This window comes from Lygodium microphyllum, chromosome 11 (assembly GCF_053477565.2).
Source record: "Lygodium microphyllum isolate KBCC chromosome 11, Lygodium_microphyllum_v1.1.10, whole genome shotgun sequence".
Lineage (NCBI taxonomy): Eukaryota > Viridiplantae > Streptophyta > Polypodiopsida > Schizaeales > Lygodiaceae > Lygodium > Lygodium microphyllum.
This window is the reverse complement of record NC_141145.1, coordinates 131,578,498-131,598,310: the sequence shown is the minus strand read 5'-3', so window position 1 is coordinate 131,598,310 and position 19,813 is coordinate 131,578,498. Positions and strand designations below refer to the sequence as shown.

Sequence of the window (19,813 nt, the reverse complement as noted above, 5' to 3'; positions counted from 1 at the left end):
TGAACTGGCCTATACCTAAAAATATGCATGAGTTACGTTCTTTTCTAGGTCTTGCTAGTTTTTACAAGAAATTTGTGTGAAATTTTTCATTACTTGCTTTGCCTTTGACTAAACTTTTAAAGAAATGTATTGTTTATCATTGGTCTGATAATCAACATAAATCCTTTGATTTATTGAAACATGCATTAACCCATGCTCCTATATTACAACTGCCTGATTTTAATAGACCATTCTTTTTAGTAGTTATTGATGCTAGTGGATCTGGAATAGGAGCCGTACTTATGCAAGATAATCATCCCATAGCCTATTCTAGTTGTAAAATGAAACCCTCCGAACTTAAATATTCCACATATGATAAAGAATTATTAGCTGTGGTACAAGCTTTAAGACAGTGGAAACATTACTTAATGGGTTCTGAGTTTATGATTAAGACTGATCAACAAAGTATTAGACATTTACTTAGCCAACCTCAAATATCTGATCGACATATCAAATGGGCAGCTTTTATTCAGAGTTTTCATCCAATTATTCAATATCAACCAGGTAAAGAAAATGTAGTGGCCGATGCATTAAGTAGAAGACCCACCATTCATAATATCTCTGTTATATCATTTGATTCTTTAACTCCTATGAAAGATACTTATCATCAGGACATTACTTTTCATGCTGATTGGAATAAATTAGTTGGAAATAACTGGATTCCTATTGATTCACTGTCTTATAATGATGGATTCTTGTTTTATGAAAAGAGATTATGTGTTACAGTTCCATTTAGATCTTTTGTTTTGAATGAGATTCATTGTCCTCCATACCAAGGTCATAGAGGTATCATATCTACTTTACGTACATTAACTGAAGATTTTTATTAGCCACATATGGACACTGATGTATCTAACTTTGTTTCTGAATGTCTGATTTATCAAAGAGTTAAGAGACATCATGGTAAACAGTATGGATTACCTATGCCTTTATCTATTCCATCAAGACCATGTGAATAGATTTCTATGGATTTTATTACTGGTTTACCTAATACTAAAGCTAACCATGACATGATTTGGACTGTAGTAGACAGGTTTAGTAAACAAGCATATTTCATTCCATGTAAGAAAACTTTAACAGCATCTTAGGCAACACAATTGTTTTTGAAAACTGTTTTCACTAATCATGGATTACCAAAAGTTATTATTTCTGATCATGATTCTAGATTTTGTAACAACTTTTGGATTACTTTGTTTGCTAACCTAGGAACAAAGATTGATTTCTCATCTGCATTTCATCCTGAAACTAATGGACAAACAAAAGCCACTAACAGTACTATTCTAAATCTTTTACGTGCTTACACTATTTCTAAACCACAGACATGGGGCACACATTTGCATTTACTATAGTTTGCATATAACAATACACCACACACATCTACAAAGAAAGCACTCTTTGAAGTGATTTATGGTTATAGATTGTCTACACCTATTGCATCTTTATCAAATAGAATTCAAAGTGCTGATGATATTGCTATTATGCACGCTACTATTTTTGATGAGGTTAAAGACATGATTGCCAAAGCCCATCAATCATATACCAAACAAGCCAATAAGAAAAGACAAGCAATGAATTTCAAAGTTGATGACTATGTTTGGTTGAGAATAGAAAAACGTAGATTACAAAGTGTAGATAAACAGTTGTGAAATTAGCACCTAGATTCTATGGCCCATTTAAGATCATTCACAAAATCAATGACAATGCATTTAAGTTAGAATTACCACCTCACTGGAAAATTCACAACACATTTCACATTAGTTTATTACGACCCTTTTTACCTGTACACCATGTTTATAAAAACCCACCTTTGTTAGATGAAGAGACTGAAATACTTGAACCTGAAGCTATTCTAGATACTGACTTTATGACCACTAGAACTGGCCAAAGATATTCTAGATATTTAGTCAAATTTAAAAACCATCCTGTAGAGGAATCCCAATGGATGCATGCTAGAGACTTAAATGCTTTCCCCACTCTGTTAGCTCCACATTGAGCTAATAGCAATTGAGGTCAATTGCTATCCCACCCCGGGGGTATGATGCCAAGTGGCATATCTCACAGTGGATTCCGTGAGGTTTTACGGTGGATTCCGTAAACTTTGTTGACCGGGGCTCATACACAAAGTGGATTCTTTGTGCGAGAAGTTGATGGGGACGCCTATCCTTTTCGGGTGTTTCATTAATTTAGTGTGTACATGGGTGATTCCATAGTGGGTGATTCTGCAAAATACATATTAAATTAATAAATGTTTATGAGTTTAGAGTGCGCACTCGTAATAAATTAAGGTTAGGATTGATTTCTAACCAGTTGATTTATTTATGTAGCTGAAGACTGCTAGGTATTCACTTTTGTCGGTTTAATTGTATTATTTTACTAACGATTGTGAATGCTTCAGTTGATGTGTAGAGATAGCAGCAGTGGCGGAGGAAAGCATTGGAGGATAGCGTGTATTCGAGTTGTCACTTATATTTTGATGGGCGCATACCTTAGGCATGGCGTCTATATTTTGTCGCGCCTATTTATTGAGGCGTTGGATATTTGTTTATTATTTGTATGTGCATGGGCGCACGATTATGATATTTGTATTTGGACATTGTATTGGGTACGCCTGACTCTTTGTGCGCCCGCCCATTAGCTTTATTTCTATTTTGTGCTAAAGCAAACTCAAAAGCCAAAAGTGTACTATTTTGTAATTTGGGCTATTATTTGAGCTTAAAGATGATTAATACATAAAAATACATGCTTTGTGGAGCCCTCACACAAGGCATGGGGGGAGATTGCACCCAATTGGTCTCTTGTTCAGGTCGTGCATGCTTTTTACCTTGAGTTTTGTGAAAAAAATAGAGTTCTTTTGTTCTTGGGGACCTTCCGGCATTCACTACGCGAGCATACGGCATCCGATCTGCGCACCAGATTAAAACTTGCCGAAGCATTGTGCGTGTTCTATGGACAAGCGATGCTTTTGTCTAATTGCCAGCTTGCATTGAGTGCAAGGACACAAGATACATTGATTAAGATATGTCTCACGATCTTGGACATCATGACTATCATCATTCTCCATTTGGTCTATGTTATAGCAAACAATATGTTTTTCTTTCCCTCATTGATAATCTTCCTCCATTTTAATCCCTACTTATCTTTCTCCATCTCCGTTCTTGTATTTCCCTACCATTCCTTTTATCTCTCCCCTCTTTATTTCTCTTCCCACCCATCTTTCTCTCTCCCTTTACCTTTCTTTGTTTGCCTCCTTTCATCTCATTGTTTCTCTCTCTCCCCTCTTTATTTCTCTCCCCACCCCTCTTTCTCTTTATCTCTCCCCTTCCCTTTCTTTGTTTGCCTCCCCCTCTCTCTCACATTGTTTCTCTCTTTCTACCATCTCTATACTTCTCTCCATTCATTTTCTCTCCCCTTCTCTTTACCTTTATCTATTTTTATATATCCCCCTCTTCATTTCTCTCCCCACTCCTCTTTCTCTCTCCCTTTCCCTTTCTTTGTTTGCATCCCTCCATCTCTCTTTGTCCATTCCTTTTCTCTCCCCATGTCTCTCTATCTTTATCTATCCCCCTCTATTTCTCTCCCCGCCCCTCTTTCTCTCTCTCTCTCTCTCTCTCTCTCTCTCTCTCTCTCTCTATTTGCCTCCCTTCATCTTTCTTTGTTTCTCTCTCCTCCCTCTATCTCATTGTCTCTCTCTCTCCCCCCATCTTCCCTCCCCACTCTCATTTTTTGTCTCTCTTTCTTTCCCTCCCTTCTTCTCTTTTCTACCTTTTTCTCTCTTTCACTCCCAACTCTCACTCAATGCATCTCGTTACAATCAAAATCAAAAATAGAAAATAGAAAACTTATAAAACAAGGACATTGAAAGCTCGCTCACCACCTCTCTTTGCATCTATCTCCCCCCTACCCTTTTATTTTTCTATCATACCATTGTAATTCTCTCATTGTTTCCATATTTCTCTCTCTCCCTCTCCCTCTCTCTCTATTTGTTATTCTCTTTATTTCTCTTTTTCTCTCTCTTTTTGCCCCTTTTTCTCCCCCCTCTATCTTTTCTTTTCACTCTCCTTCCTCTCCTTACCTCACCCTTCTTTTCTACCTCTTCCTTCTCTCTTCGTCTCTCTTTCTCTCCCCCCTCTCTTTCTTTCTCTCTTTCTCTTTCTTTGTTGCCTCTCTCTTTTTTTCTCTCCCCCTTGTTGTTTCTCTTACTCATTCTCCTCTCTCCCTTCCTTCATATCTCATTTCTCCCTTTCTCTCTCTCTTTGTTACCTTTCCCCCCTTTCTCCCTCTCTTTCTCTCTTCCTCTCCCTTCCTTCATTTCTCATTTCTCTCTTCCTCTCTTTCTTTGTTACCTTTCTCCCCTTTTTCTCTCTCGTTCTCTCTTCCTCTCCCTTCCTTTCTCTCTTTCTCCCTCTCTTTCACTGCATTTCATTACAAAGAAAAACAAAAATAAGAAAATAAGAAAACATAAAAACAAAGCAAGAAGAGGCAATGTACCTACCTCAAAGGCCCAAAGATGAATTATTTTATGTCTCCTCTTTGTGGTGTCCCTTCTTTCTTCCTTGCGCACTTCTCCCTTTTTTTCATATACATGGTAGTGGCAATGACAATGACAGTGGTGAGGAGCTCTCCTTCTCTCTCTCCATCTCCCTCTCAAGGCAGTGATCTCTCTTGCTCTCTCTCAAAAATGTTTGCACCAAATACTGTGCTTGGGTTTTTTAACACTTTTTTTTCTCAAACTGGTGCCGCTATTTGTGTCACAATTAGCATCACTATTTGTGTCGCTATTAGCATTGCAAATAGCAACACGAATAGTGGCACAAATATTGACGTTACTATTTTTCATCGCAAATCACCATCGCTATCGCCCAATTCCCTTGTAGTGCCAGAATCAATGCTGTGCAAGCAAACAATCGATGCTACACAACAAAAAAACTAAATGCATTGATAAAGATTGTGCTACTCCTAACACTACTGAGTGCTTGTGTATCATGCAAAGTGCAAACCAAATTCATTAGTTATTTTAGGATCCTTAACCTCACCCCTCTTTGCTCATCAAAAGAAGAAATTGAAGCACTCCACTTCACTCGCCCACAACTCACAATCACTTAAGAAAAAAAAAAGTCCTCATGATGTTGACCTAGGAAAATGACCCATCTCATAATTGAAGGAGTCCTATACAACTCTAAAGCTCACCCAACCACCTTTTCATCTCATTCTAGGATTCCTAATTTAATGAAGAATATCCTAACTCTTGTGCATGTGAAGAACAGTGCATGCACAATAACATGTGCTCTCCCAAGTGTGTGTGCAACTAATTTTTTTTTGCATATATATGTAGTGGGCCTCATGTCATGCAAGTGCTCAATGATAGTGCAATAAGTACATCAACCCATCCCTTGGCATGGAAATCAATTAAGGAGAGAAGGAGACAACCCCCACAAGTGTAGTATATTCGATAAGTCCAACATGAGGTGCTTATGAACCCATACTAGCAACTACAATCAAAGTCTATCATGTCCAAGCAAACACCATTCTCAACCAAGAAAATCAAGTATTCAAGCACAACGAATTTAAAACAATGACAAAAATAATCCATCTAAGCAAATACACATTATTTTAACTAGAAAGCAACAAAACAAATGGTCATGCAAACAACCAAGCACACAAAATCCTACCTATGAGTTGCAATACTAGGGGTTATCAATCAGCACGAAAACACATGACAATGTGGTTTTCATAATAGTGGAACTGAGAGTATCTTTTGAGGACCATGTGCCTTTAATCATTGGGGTTTTTGTTAATGACATGCTGCTTTACTGGTCCTAATGAGATACCTATTTGTTATTTTAAAGACACGTGAGATTTGGGTATATTGCACCATTATTTAGGCATTCAATTTAATTTGCATAGACGAGGCATTTAGTTTGTGATGTATGCATTTCTTTTTGCCAAATAATGTGTGTTGAGATATTATTGCAAGTCTCAAGGACTAGAAGCCTATTGCTACTCCTATGGAGATAAGTTTGAAATTGAGTAGAATCCACACAATAGTGCTTCGATAGGTAGCCACCAAGGCATTGCCTTTTAGGCAAGAATAGACTTTAAGCTTTGTTGACCAAAGCCTTTAGGCTTTATATGTATTTGTTTTACTCATGAAAATGCAATCATAGTCTAAGTGTGACATTAGTGAAGAGGCTCATGATGCCAAAGTTTGCTTTAATGTCGTTCTCTATTAACAAGCTATTGGGCACTTATTTATGTATGCATTATGAGGCTTGGACATTTGGTTTTCTATCTCATAGATGAGCAAGTTTATACATAGCCTAGGCACCAAGAATTGGCTTGCGGTGAAGTGTATCCTTTAGTATTTGAGCTGTTATTGGAACCTTGGGTTGTTTTATTCCAAGGAGGATGATTACCACTAGACTTACATGCTTTTTGGGATCCATATGTGGTTTTTGTTTCATATTTGGCAACTCGTGCATATATTGGTTGAGCAGGAAGCAACCAACTATGGCCACTCTAGTTGTGAAGCTAAGTATATGATAGCTTTCATAGCTATGGTTAAGTGCATCTACCTTATATGGATTTTGGCTAATTTGTGTATTGAACAACCGTTTGCCACCATTATCTTCACTAATAGCCATTGTGAATCAATAGTTGCAGGGACTTTGATGTTTTATACTCGTACTAAGCACATTGAGGTGCATTATTGTGATGTTAGGGAGAGTCACTTTGTAGGAGAGATTAGCTTAGTCTATGTGCTAATATAGGATAACCTTGTAGATCTTTTCACAATAGCTTTGCCTCATGAGGAGTTTGAAGCTTTCGTAGAACTTTGTGCTACCAAATCTTAGTCAATGTAACATTCTTTGGGGGGATTTGTTACTAAACTTAGGTAATGACCTGTATGACCACACTTATGACTATTAGGGCACTTTTTTCCCTCACTACAAGGCTTTTTTTACCTTGACCTTGTATATATGACCATTCACTATGGGAGAAACTTAGTCTTGTAAATCTTTTACTTTGATACCTCTTAATACACTTCGTATTGTCAACTCTTAAGCTTCTTCCTCTTCAAGTTGTGTGTGGGCATTTAAGCAACCCTAAATTCAACAAATTTCTCCTCTTGTTTTAATCTCTTTCGTATTATAGCATGAATACATATCCTCTTATACAATGAAAGTCTTTTTCCCTTCTTCTATTTTTCTCCTTGAATGTGCTTTCATGGAATATAATAATTCAATTTTTTGATATGTAATACTTGCACATTTCAAGTTTTTAAAAGTATTTTTTCCTTCTTAGAAATATGCTTTTCTCTTGTAGATATACACTTGATGATATGTTAGATATTTGCCTTGGAACTTTGTGTATAATATGTAGTATAGATTATCATATATGAAACATGCCATATGAGATTTTAACTAACCACAGTAATCCCAAAAAATGACATCCACAAAAATTGAGATGCCTACAAAGAATCACTCCTCACTAGCCTCAACAGCACAATAATTGATGTACTTGGATGGACTAGGTTTAATCATTCTTCCATATATTAAGGGTGACCATGAGCATCCTCTAAAACAAATTGAATTTGATTGAGTACTTTACAAACAAACAAAATGCTCTACTTGAGAGTATAGCCTTGAAACTATCTTGCCTTATTAATGTGCTTGAATGTTGGGATTAATGGCTCAATGGAGTTGTGCGAAATTTTAGATTGTGGGATAATGATTGCAAAAGTGATAATCCTTAACTCGTTGAAAGTTTTGTAACCCATATTCGATATATGGGCAAGAAATGGTCATGAATATGGTTTTAAATTTTGCAAATGACCAATATTTGCAACGGAGAGTGCAAGCATAGTGAATAGGAATTTTGGGTGGAAATGGGGTGCAACAAGTTTGAACTCTAGCTTAACAAAGCATTTTTGCACACCCTTGACACTTCAATTTTTTTTTGCTTTATGGATTTTTTTGTCTCGAGGTTGAGTAAACCTCCCAAAACTGGCACTTCACATTCCATGAGTAATGCAACTTTTAGCAAGTTCTTGGGAACTTGTTCCCTCTAGGCCTTGGGTGCTGAACCTGGTTCAACACCCAAAAAGTATTTATTGCATTGATTTGACATGTCACTTCACAAAAAGATTCAAAAAACTTAAAGCATGAAAAGCTCAATGAGATTGGTTGGCTTGCCTATTCTGTGGTAGCCATGTGTCTAGAAAATAATAATTTTGGCCATTTGATACACTGATTTGATAGGTAACCACACTCCACCATGCCCTCTCCCATTGTCCATTATGATTTTGTGAACTCAAAATTGGTTGCAAACCCAAAAGCCATGGGAGCTTGTGAATGTGATAATGAATTCCCAACTTGATTACAAGGCTTGGTGGGGAACCATGACTTGGGTTACCATGTGGATGACATGAATGACACATGAATGCGAACTTGCATGTGCACTTGTCGATCCTGACACTTTAGGCATTAAATAAGTGTGCTAGATAGCGTTGAGGAGAGTATAGTGCCATAGCCAAGAATGCTAACAAAGAATGCAAATGCCGACGAGAGTCTTGTAACTACATATATGGATTCCCTAATACAATGTTTCAAGCTTCTACGAACACACATAAAGGCTGTTTGACATGGAATGATGGGGGGGGGGCGGGGATTGTCACCAACAACACTAACTACATTTATGGATTCCCCGAGACAATGTTTCAAGCTTCTAAGAACACACATAAAGGTTGTTTGACATGGAATGATTGGGGGGTTGGGGGGGGGGGGGGGGGAATGGTCACTAACAAGGCTAAGGTTGGTTACACACCAAGTAATGGACGCCCAACCCTTGCCCACAGTGTGGGCATGCACTTTTTGAAACTGGGCATGGACATGGGCGGCATATCTTTACACACCAAATGGACACAGTTTGTAAAAAAATAAAAAAGAATAAACTTATAAAATTTTTGATTGGTTGCAAATGCAAAAAGTGCACCATTGTCCGCCACTTTACAAAGTGGACGGGGGAGACTCCCCATCCAAAAATGGGCGGGAAGTTCACCTGTTTAGCAGGTAAACAACAAGTCATGTCCTCTCCAGTGTGTAAAGGATTGCGGACGCCCAACCTTTAAATAAGTGTTTTGATTGGTTAAAGCTTACAAAGTGGGTGTCCCTTATTTGGTGTGTAACCAGCCTAACAAATAATGCAAAAGGAGTCTTGTCACTACATTTATAGATTCCCTAATACAATCTTTCAAGCTTCTAAGTAAAGGTACACTATATGACATCATTCCATGTTAGCATTTATGGATCCTTGAGTAATGTTGCAACTTGCAAGGCTTAAGCTTCTCAAAACCAATGTGATATGAGATGAAATGATAGCAAAGAGAGAGTCTTGTGAGTGTCACTACATTTATGGATTCCCTAGCACAATGTCTCAAGTTTCTATATTCTATGGATTGCCTAATTTGTGTTGGGGTCTTGTGAGTGTGTCACTACATTTATGGATTCCCTAGCACAATGTCTCGAGCTTCTTGACTGTTCTATACTAAATGAAACGATGAGAGAGAAACACAGAGAGAGAGAGAGAGAGAATCACCGCATCTATGGATTGCCTACTTAGTGCCCAACACAAATTACAACGCTTCTCAGAAGTTCAGAACCGAAGACTGTATTATATGAAATGAAACGACCAGGAGAGAGAGAGAGAGAGAGAGAGAGAGAGAGAGAGAGAGAGCATTGAGCAAATCTTGAGGCCAAAGCTACTGTCAGGACGCACAGGTGATATATAGGCTACTCGTCATTGACTCAGAAGACGAGGCGTGGAACCAAAAAAGGTAAATATGAAGAGAAAGTAAAGAGAAGCTGCTGGTCGCCATAGCGAGAGAGAGAGTGTGTGTGCGCGTGAGAGAGAGAGAGAGAGAGAGAGAGAGAGAGAGGATCATCAGGCCATCAGGTTTGTACCCCGTTCGTTCCTTCTTCCTTTTCTATGTCTTTCCTTTCTTCCAAAGCAGCTACCCTTCCCTTTGGCCCCTGCCCAGTTGGCCTTATCCTTCTGCCTCCCCCTCACTTCTAGAAACCCTAACTTCTCTTTCTGACACAGAGCTTAGGGTTCCCCTCAGGCTTGCCTACCTTTTCCTCTCCTCTCTTGCTCACTCATTTTGCACACACCCCCTCCCGCTGTATCTCGCTTCTTTGTGTGTGATGCGAAACCCTAGCCGCTGCTCCCTGGTCCACCCTTTCAGCTGCCATGGCTTCCTCTGATCTTTATCGCGGCTTCCAGTCATTTCTTTCCTGTTTGATCGCCTCTTTTTTTCTAATGCTTAGCCTCCCCTTGCCCTGATCGTTCTCCTTCCTGTTTGGTCTTTCTCATCGTTCCCTTTCTTCCTGCAAGATTTGTTTTTCATTCTGTTGAGGAATTCGCTGTAATTGACATGGAAGGCTTGTCTATTGTCAACCCGCAGGATGGATCGCCCTTTGACAGGGTAGCAGCTGGAGCTGGAGTCCGGAAGCCACGTTCTGGCTTGAGCCGGAAGCCACGGTTTGCTACACAGACAGCATCGCCATTTGATCAAGAAGCCGGTGCTCCTTTCTCAGGCAATTCACAAGATTCGAAGGTGGTCCATGGAGAGAGTGGCCACTCCCCAAGGCACTCAGTGGAAGACTCAACTGTGAAACATACACTGACATCTGGTGAGAGAGATAAGGGGACTCTTCCAGTTGAAGACGGGGCTCAGAAGGAAATAAACAACCCTACACCCAGAATGGGTGACAGAGATCGAACAGAATGGAAAATGTTTCAGAGAAGGGAGAGAAGAAAAGAAGATGAAAGGCCATATGACAGAGATTCAACCAAACCGTCTCTGAAGACGTGGAAAGACTTTGATGGAGGTCAAGATAAAACCTCTACTAAAAGTGCGGCTAGCCCTGAGTACGAGCGGATGAAGAAGCTTGAAAGGCCCTGGAAGGAGAAAGAGCCGTCTGACAGGTGGCAGAAAGATACAGGGTACAGGGATAAAGGTGAGCTATCTACATCTAGTAAGAGTGCCTGGCAACAAGATAGAGTGAGCTATCCTCCTCGTGATACTGTTCGAAAGGATAAAGATGATCCTTCTTGGAAAGATCGTGGTTACCGGGACAGAGGTGATCATGGATCAAAGGACAGGTTTCACAGGGTTCGTGATGATGTCCAGGGTGGCCGGGAACATGTTCGCGACCGTGACCATGATAGGGTAAGGAGAGTGCCTGACTCATGGGACAATTCCTGGAAATCAAAGGAAGGGATTGTGCGTAATGATTCTGTTGCGAGGCATTCCAGTCAGCCTTCTCAAAGTGGATTTTCAAACAATGGTTACAGGATGCAGAAGGGAAATGGCTTGTCTTCTGATCATAGCTTGCCACGGAATAATCGTGCAGGTCTTTCACAGAGTGGAAGTGCCATTGGAGAGGAGTCACGAAGTGGGAATGCTTCAGCTGGAGGTAATGTTTACAGTGGAAGTGCTACAAGCAGCAGTCCTGTTGTCAATGAGAGGAGGAGCATTGAGCAGTCTAATGAAAAGAACAGTGCAGAGGGCCGCCCATTAACTAAATTCAAGCTTAAAGTTGGTGGAGTTACACATACAATCCATTCAGATGGAAGAAAAAGATTAGAAGTTACTGATCAGCATGACATCAGAACAAGCCGGACTCTTCTGAGTACTGGTATTTCTACTAAACGGCACTCTAAATTAGCACTTGAAGCCAGCAAACGGAGACAACGTCTTATTTTACAGGTACGTGAACTTGTAATGTGCAGTAGTGATTTAGGTGGCTTCTTGTTGCTATGGTTTCTGCTTGGATGTGGGTTAGGATTGTCATGCTTGAAGTCTTATCTGGTGCTCTTGTTTGCCGTTATTGAAATTGAAATAAAAATGCCTATGCAGGACCTCTCAGATGATGATGACAAAGAAGTGACTCCTAGTGTGAAGTCTAAAGATGACAGTTCTGCTCCTTATTATTCTGATGATTTGAGCTACAGCAGAAGGGATACAGCTAAAGATACAAATTTGGCTGTGGCCAGTCATCAATTTTTGTCTAGTAATAAGGATGCCAATTATCCATTGCAAGGTGTCCGAAAGAGCTCACGGGTTCCTAAGAAGCGTGTTTTTGACAATGAAGATGATGATGGAGAAATTGAGCCTAAAAGGAAACGCAAGAAAAAAATTGAAGTAGATTCAGATGAAGATTTATATCGGATTGAGGAAGATGAAGTGGAAGGAGAACCTATAGATGAGGATATTGATGAGGATGATGATGATATAGAGGCAATGGATGAAGGCAAGCCCAAGGGTAGGAGGAGGAGGAAAAAGAAGGTGGAGACTGATATGGTTGGTCTGGATAATAAGAGAGCAGTGGCAGGAGACAGAAAGACAGTAGTTTCAAATGATAGCAGGATGGGAGTTACTTTAACAGCAAGGCAAAGGGCTCTTCAGTCCAGTAAAGAGGGTCTAGCAGATGTTGGACCAGGCTTGATAGAGTTCCCTGAAGGACTGACAGCGTCTGCTCCTAAGAGTAAGTAGATTGATCATTACTGTTTTCACTCCTTGGACCTCTGGTAATCAGAAACCAAGGCCTTTTGGAACTAAGTTGGATAGACTTCAGGGAAGGTGCTCCACTGTCTGATGTAGCTCACTGTACCTGCGGTTGTGCAGAGCAAAAGGAAGTCCTGACTGCTGCAGAGCGTCAGCTGAAGAAGGAAGAAGCTGCTCGCAAACGGAGACAGCAAGTGGAGAAGGCAGCCAAAGAGATTCAGGTTCTTTACTTTCTTAAAAACAGCTGTGAGCTGGAAGATCACGTGTTCTGCTTAACTCATTTTGTTTTTTGCACAATACAGGCTGTTGCCATACAGAAAATATTGTGTCAGGATTCTCAGAGGAAGAAACGTGAGGGCAAGCTACAGAAGCAACGTGAAGAGATGGAGCAGGTCCAATCTCTTGAATTGCTAGTGCTGCCAATTTGTATGCCGAAAGCATCTCTCAACAGTCGTGCTTTTTTTTTTTTTTTTGGCAGGAAAAGAAAGCTGCTGCTATGGCACCTGCATCAAATAGCATCAGATGGGTCCTAGGCCCTAATGGCAATGTTGTCTCCTTTTCACAGGACCTTGAACTTCCCAAAATTTTCTCGGGTCCTTTGAGGTTTTCTCTCTCTCTCTCATGTAGTTCTATGCTTGTGTCAATCCCCTGTGACTGTGGTTCTAATTGTTTTAGCTGATCTACTGCAGTTATCCACAAGAAAGGGAGAAATGTGCCGGACCCTCTTGTACTAATGTATACAAATACAGGGACTCCAAAACATTGCTTCCACTTTGCAGTTTGCAGTGCTATCGAGCTGTACAAAAGCCTTCTGAAGCAACATTTGCTCATTGAATGTGTAGCCCATGAGGTCATTTATAAGAGGGCATATTCTCAAGATCATCCCCAGTGTGCCATATCTGTAGATTTCTTGTACCATTTCTGGCAAGTCCAGTAGTGCAGCAAAGCTGTGCCATGGCTGTGTGTTATAGCTTTTATACAGTGAGCTTGATACTTCCTCAATGTATTGGCAAAATACTTGTATTATTAGCTCTTTTTTCTCACTGCCTCTTTCTAACTTAAACCTTCTCTGGCATTGGGAAACAATGGGTGAATTTACAGCTTGGATGTGTAAGAGGCTAGAAGTAGGGCATGCAAATGTATCATGCTATTACAAAAGTTGTTATACTGTGAATTTCTTGCTGGAGGTGATAGGAAGGCTTAATGTGTTGTGTGTGCAGTATTTTTGCACTCTTCAAGAGTTGCCAGGTTCTTTACAGGTGAGACATGACTAGCAGAGATTGTCACCAAGTATCAATGCATAGAGGCTTTTAGGGAAGTTTGCTCTAGTACAGAGTAATGGTTAGGTCTTCTAATTTCACACTTACAATGGCATTATCTGAAACAAAAATGCTGACATTGAAGTTCTGGTTTTCAGTTTGATTGTCATATCAATTCTAGCAGAGGTGAGCTTAGTGTACATATGCTTTATGGAGAAATAGAATCCCATCTGGATGAAGTGGTCATTATTTAGATATTTTTTAGGTGGCTTGATACCAAAAGCCTTGTTGATTGGACTGAGCCATTTAGTAGTGCTGAGCTGCAACATTGATTGTATTAAGGATGAAGGTGAAGTCTTGTTCTTCAAAGCACAACAATTTGGGCTTGAGCTTCCTTGGAGTGATCGTCGTGGTGCATCTTTTTCTTCCTAGTAGTGGCTGCATTTTTGGCACACCAGATCGTAGTGATAGTTGTGGTCCATCTTTCTCTCAGTGGCGGCTGCATTTTTGGCACACTAGATCATGATTTCTTATGCCTTGAAGTATGTCGAGATTCTCATGGGTAAGCCATTAGCCTCCCCCAACAAAATCTTCTTCCAGTGATTCAACTTGAGCTTTACAAAGGGGGTGTGTATCATCTCCTAGGTTAAGCTTCATGGTCCTTTTTAGTGTTCATAATCCTTTATGGAGTATGCGACATAGCTATGTGGGTTTTTATGGAGTATGAGACAGCTATGTGGGTTTTTTGGTGGTGTTGACCAAGTATGTTCAAATCTATATTCCCATTGGTCGCTGTCCCAATTGATGTGCCATTTCTTAGTTTGTTGATGAGATTAGAGTTGGTAGATGGGAGATTAGGCATAGGGGGAAGGGTTTGTCCATTGTCCTAGGTTATCGCCCTAATATTGAATTGCCCTTTGATATGTATGGATTTTGCTAAGATGGGGTTACATTTGATGATTTTGTGTGTGAGGACATTGATGTTATCCCTTTGAAGTTTGTGTTTAGTCTTATGAGCTTCTAAACTAGTTTGTTGCTTTGGTCAAAAGCCCCCAAGTCTTCCTAGAAAAAATTGGATTCCTTTTTTAAAAAGTCTCCTTATTTCAAGGTGTTCATTTAGTGTTTCCACTAAATAGATTGGACCAAATGGAGTTGTAGGCAGCCCATGGTAGTGTGAAGATTGTTTTTGTGGTAAGAGTTGCTTTATTTTTACATAGGAACCAAGTTGTATAAATGCTCTTAGTAGGGGGGTAGGACTAGTTGATTGTGGTGGAAATGTTATCGAAGGTTGTGGTGATGATAGATAGGTGTTTTTGCCTTGGGCAAGCTTTGAAGCTAAAACAAGTAATGAATGTGTAAGGATACTACCCAGTCCTCACATCTAAAAAAGCAAACCTAACAATCCTTGGCATTCTAGTTAGATTTATGCCTTATTTATTAATTTATTTTCTTTACTAAGGTGTGTTGAATGCTTCGGATTATCCATTTGGAGTTAACTTAGTAGCCAACTTTTGGAAGTCTAGAATTCCTAAACCTTCTTTGCCTTGGGGAGGACACATGTTCTCTAGACTACTTTTGGAAAATTTTATTGTTTTCAATGGAACCCCATAGGAAGTTTGAGCATATTGTTTCAAGTTCCTTGATTGCCCACATGTTCTGTAGGCTACTTTTGGAAAATTTTATTGTTTGGTATGGAACCACATAGGAAGTTTGAGCATATCGTTTCAAGTTCCTTGATTGCCTTTTTGGGGGGTCTCCAACATGAGAGACTAGATGACAAGGGAAATGAGAATGTCTTTAAGGACTACTAAGTGAGTTGCTAGGTTTCCTTGGAAACCTTTCCAACAATCAAGTTTTGTTTCTTAATGTTTCCATTATCCATTGACATCCTTGGTGTTGGGTGACCATAAAACTCATTGGGATACCCAACAAATTAAAAATCGAGTTTGGAGGAGGCTTTATTGTGGATTTGATACTAGTTTTTGCAAGGTTTACTATGGAACTTGATGCAAGGCAAAACTTTTGAATTCAGTCCCAAAATGATTTTAGAGAGTCATTGTCATGGTCAATTGTTTCGTTTGTGTCATTTGTTAAATGTCCATTGATAGAGACTTGCAAGGAAGCATTTTCCAAGAGTACCATTACATAAATGATTTTTTTTTCCAAAGCCCATATCATGGAGGGATTGAATTGTCATATCAATGTTAGTTCTTTGTTGGAATGCCTCTTATCATATAGTTGTTTATGATGATTGAAGTTAAATCTCAAGCTTAAGTACCCATTCCATGCATTAAAGTATGATCCATTGTATATTACCAATATGCTTGAAGTTGTTGGTCTCACAAAGTAATGTTGATATTCGTTCATGTTGTGATATCTTTTATCTAGGTCATAGTGCTTGCCTTAGTTTCTTCCACCGTGAAGTTCTATTTACCTTCAAATTTGATAGGAGGTATTTGGAAATAGTTGGATAAAATTTGGGGCCTTAAATTTTGTTTTGAGCATATGATGAGGTAAATGTTCGGAGGGAAGTTGGGCGAGTTTCTTTCACTGTGTAGTTCTTATTGCCCTTGAAAGTTGATTAGATGCATTAGGAGACATTTGGATAATATTTGGGTCCTTCAAACTTTTTTTTGGAGAAAAAGTTATATTGATAAAAGTAAGAAAGAGTTACAAAATTGGACCATCATATAGGAGGTCCATCCTTGAACTGATAGAGTTTATCATATTAGGCAAAACATTTGAGTAGTTATTGTAGTAACTATATCGACATTTATCATTTGAATTGAGACTTCCTCAAGTTTGATTTTGAGGTGTTGAAGGGAACAAGTAATTGATCTCTAGTTGTAGAGGCAATTTTTGGTGTCTCTTTAATGTATCAATTTGAGTGACAATTGGGGCTCTACAATCAATGGGCATGGCTTTTGAGGAGATGCTCTCATATTGTATTTTGACCACAATATCTTCTCTTCTACAGTTATTGAAAATATATTAGGGTCAAACTTATCCTTCAACTTGCAACCATGCAATGCTTCATTACCTAGTTCTTTCCCATTTGCTACTCGAACATTGACTATTCCATCATCAACCACTTCTTTGTAACTAATTGCACTTGTCCCATTGAGTTCCCATCACTAGCATTTTCTCTTGCATTGTGAAGCTTATGTGGAGTTCTCAATGTACAAAGTACTCCTTTGATATTAGAAAATATTCACTTGCTTTCTCTTTCTCAAACTTGGCATCTTCTTTCTATATAATTTTGTCTTCCCCTTAGTTTGAGCAAATATTGAAATATTATGTGGCATGTATAAGTAGTTTATGAACCATACATAACCTTGAAAGTATCCATAAAGTAGATATTACTAGGGGTAAAAAGTTCCTTGTTATTGGTGTGTTTGAACAAGTTTTTAAGTAAAAAGTTTACTCGTGTGTTTAGACGCTAATAGATAGTGTTGTATTAATGACATTGTTTACATATTAGGAGTGAGCTATTAAATTAGGGAGAATAGCCTAGCTAGCTCCTCCTTATCCAAAAGACTAGCAATACATAAAAGACCTTAAAACAATGTAGCTTTGAAGGCCACTCTAGATAAAGAGATATCTATTGAAGAGTTTCCAAAAAGCCTATGATTTCTAGACTCCAAGATGATATTGAGACTCCTAGCTATCTATTGAAGAGTTTCCAAGAAGCCTTTGATTTCTAGACTTGTAGATGATCTTGAGAGTCATAACCCTGATGGAGTGAAAGGCTAGTTGCTCTAGCATGCCCATGGGCCTACATTCTCAAATACACATGCAAACATCTTATTTCTAGATCAAATACCAAACTCCCAAGTGTGGTTTAACTCAAATCTAGACTTGGGTAGGAAGGTAGCCGCTCCAAAAAAGGTGGGCCATTGACTCCCATTCTCCACATTTAGATGCATACTCCAAGCTCCTACTTTCACCTAACTTATTTGGTGTGATGATTCCCCCCATCACTACTTGTCGCTAGGCAAAAATTCTACCCTACCAAGGTAGCTTGATGTTCCAAAGATTCTTTAGGATAGCTTCCAGCATCTCCTCCCTCATTTCCACTTACCAAACTTTTTGACCCTCTTAGCTTCCCTCTACTTGATGTAGAGTAGTTTCCTAACCTTGATTGTCATGGTTCCTCTTGATATACTTCTTCCTCCAATCCTCATGTGTAAGCACCTTGGACTACTCTTTGAAGCAACTTTGCTAGCCATACTTCTCACTCTACTAGCTACATGTTCCCATGATAGTTGAAAGCCCTAGAGAGACCCTTGTCACTGTTCCTTCCTCCACATCCATTACTTCCCCATAATCATTGATCTAGTGGGTAGATTTATAAATGACTTTCTTAGCTAGGAGCTATCCTCTTTTCCCTAGCTCAATTGCTAGAGGAGGCTTGAGGTCCAATGTTCAAAACATGTTGGAATCATAGTTTGCCTTTTGACCTATGGCCTCTGCATCTATATTTATAAGAATCTTCCTCCAAGCTACTGGCATGTCTGATATTAGCCGTTTTATCTTTTACCACAAAGATAGCTTGAGTGTTCAACTATCTTCCTTGTTAAGTTCCCATTTCCCACAGAACTTCTGATTGTTGTGCACCAATATTTCCACCAATACGGTGGTCCATGGTGTGACTTGCTTCATACATCTAACCATGAGCTTAGCTCTTGAACCATTAGCTTCTAGATTAACATTAAGGAGCTATAAACCCCCATCGGACCTCTCTTTTTTCAAACAATCCATTTCTATTAGTGCTAGATACCTACCTTGCTTCCCCCGCATAAAACTTGCCACTAGTGAATCCCGTGCCTTCTATAGTTTACTATTCTATCTCATGAGTGGTAGGTGTAGAACCTTAGCATTGGGTACACAAAGATCTACATTATCTGCAACCTTACATGAAGCAGCCATAGGGTAGATTCCAATTGCCAATCTTGCTCCTTAGCTTATCCAAGATCCAATTCTCTTTAGCTTCTTCACTTACCCCAATCCCAACTAGGAGCTTAAGGTCTCAAAAGACCAAACCTCTATTAACCACCCTTCTTGGCCAACCTGATTCCATAAGGTCCTCTTTTGTGACACTCACCAAATAGAACTTTTATAGATTGATTTTGAACCCTATTGCCTTCTCATTCCATTCCAAAATCCAGAGAGCCTTGTCCATGTTCCTTTTGTGTGCCTTGACCATTGTCAGCAAATCATTTGCAAACCCCTACTCAACAAGTTGCATGCCTCTGATATTGACCCCTTTTATATGCCCTAATCCAGTCAACTAATCCATTAGACAAAAGAGCGGGTGTGTGGTGGCAGTAAACAGAAGTGGGCTCAGTAAGCACCTCTGCCTTGCTTCTCTCTTGACCTCAAAAGGTTGTGCTAGCATACCATTAATAGAGACTTGTACCTCAGCTTCCCTAGCTAACACATATGAAAGCCTTGCTATCTTCTCTTTGAACCCCATGGCTAGAACAACATGTCTAAGGTACTCCTAGTTGAGTTTATTGAATGCCTTTTATATGTCAAGTTGAAGGTAGACCGCCTTTTGTCTTGACACAATTTCCCACTCAATTGCAAGGATAAAATTTAGTATATTGTCCAAGATGGATCTACCTGTCAAAGATCCATACTACATTGGGATGATGTACTTTTGCATGACAAGGGTGGCCTTGTGGTTGTGGCCTTGGTTAAGATTTTATACATTGTGCTTATAAGTGAAGTTAGTCTCCAATGCCCTAGTTTAATAAATTGTAGCTACTTGGGTAGTAGGATTATAATTCTCTTTTACCAAGATGGTGGTATGGAGCCTTTAGCCCAACAAGTGTCGATGAGATTAGTCACATAGTCCCCTATCTCTTCCTGGAGGTGTAGCATTAATTCTACCATGATCACATCATAATTCACAGATTTCCTTTTCCCAAACCTCTTGAGAGCTTTC

The 19,813-nt window shown here is 39.4% G+C and overlaps 1 protein-coding gene across 1 annotated transcript; it reads left to right on the top strand.

Annotated features, from left to right (window-relative positions):
• The first annotated feature begins 10,017 nt into the window (after window positions 1–10,017).
• LOC148029390 (uncharacterized) lies at window positions 10,018–13,776 on the top strand. Its single transcript, XM_087688202.1, has 6 exons — window positions 10,018–11,806; window positions 11,957–12,584; window positions 12,725–12,825; window positions 12,907–12,996; window positions 13,083–13,207; window positions 13,294–13,776. The coding sequence occupies exons 1-6, from the start codon at window positions 10,469–10,471 to the stop codon at window positions 13,436–13,438; spliced, it is 2,427 nt and encodes an 808-aa protein (XP_087544328.1). The 5' UTR covers window positions 10,018–10,468; the 3' UTR covers window positions 13,439–13,776.
• Window positions 13,777–19,813: the final 6,037 nt, after the last annotated feature.

What these genes read in the sequence shown, in the direction of transcription:
- LOC148029390 (XM_087688202.1), top strand. Translation starts at nt 10,469, where the DNA reads ATGGAAGGCTTGTCTATTGTCAACCCGCAGGATGGATCGCCCTTTGAC. An exon ending in AACGTGAAGAGATGGAGCAG is followed by an intron (nt 12,997 to 13,082) that starts GTCCAATCTCTT and finishes TTTTTTTGGCAG; the next exon opens with GAAAAGAAAGCTGCTGCTAT. An exon ending in ATTTTCTCGGGTCCTTTGAG is followed by an intron (nt 13,208 to 13,293) that starts GTTTTCTCTCTC and finishes GATCTACTGCAG; the next exon opens with TTATCCACAAGAAAGGGAGA.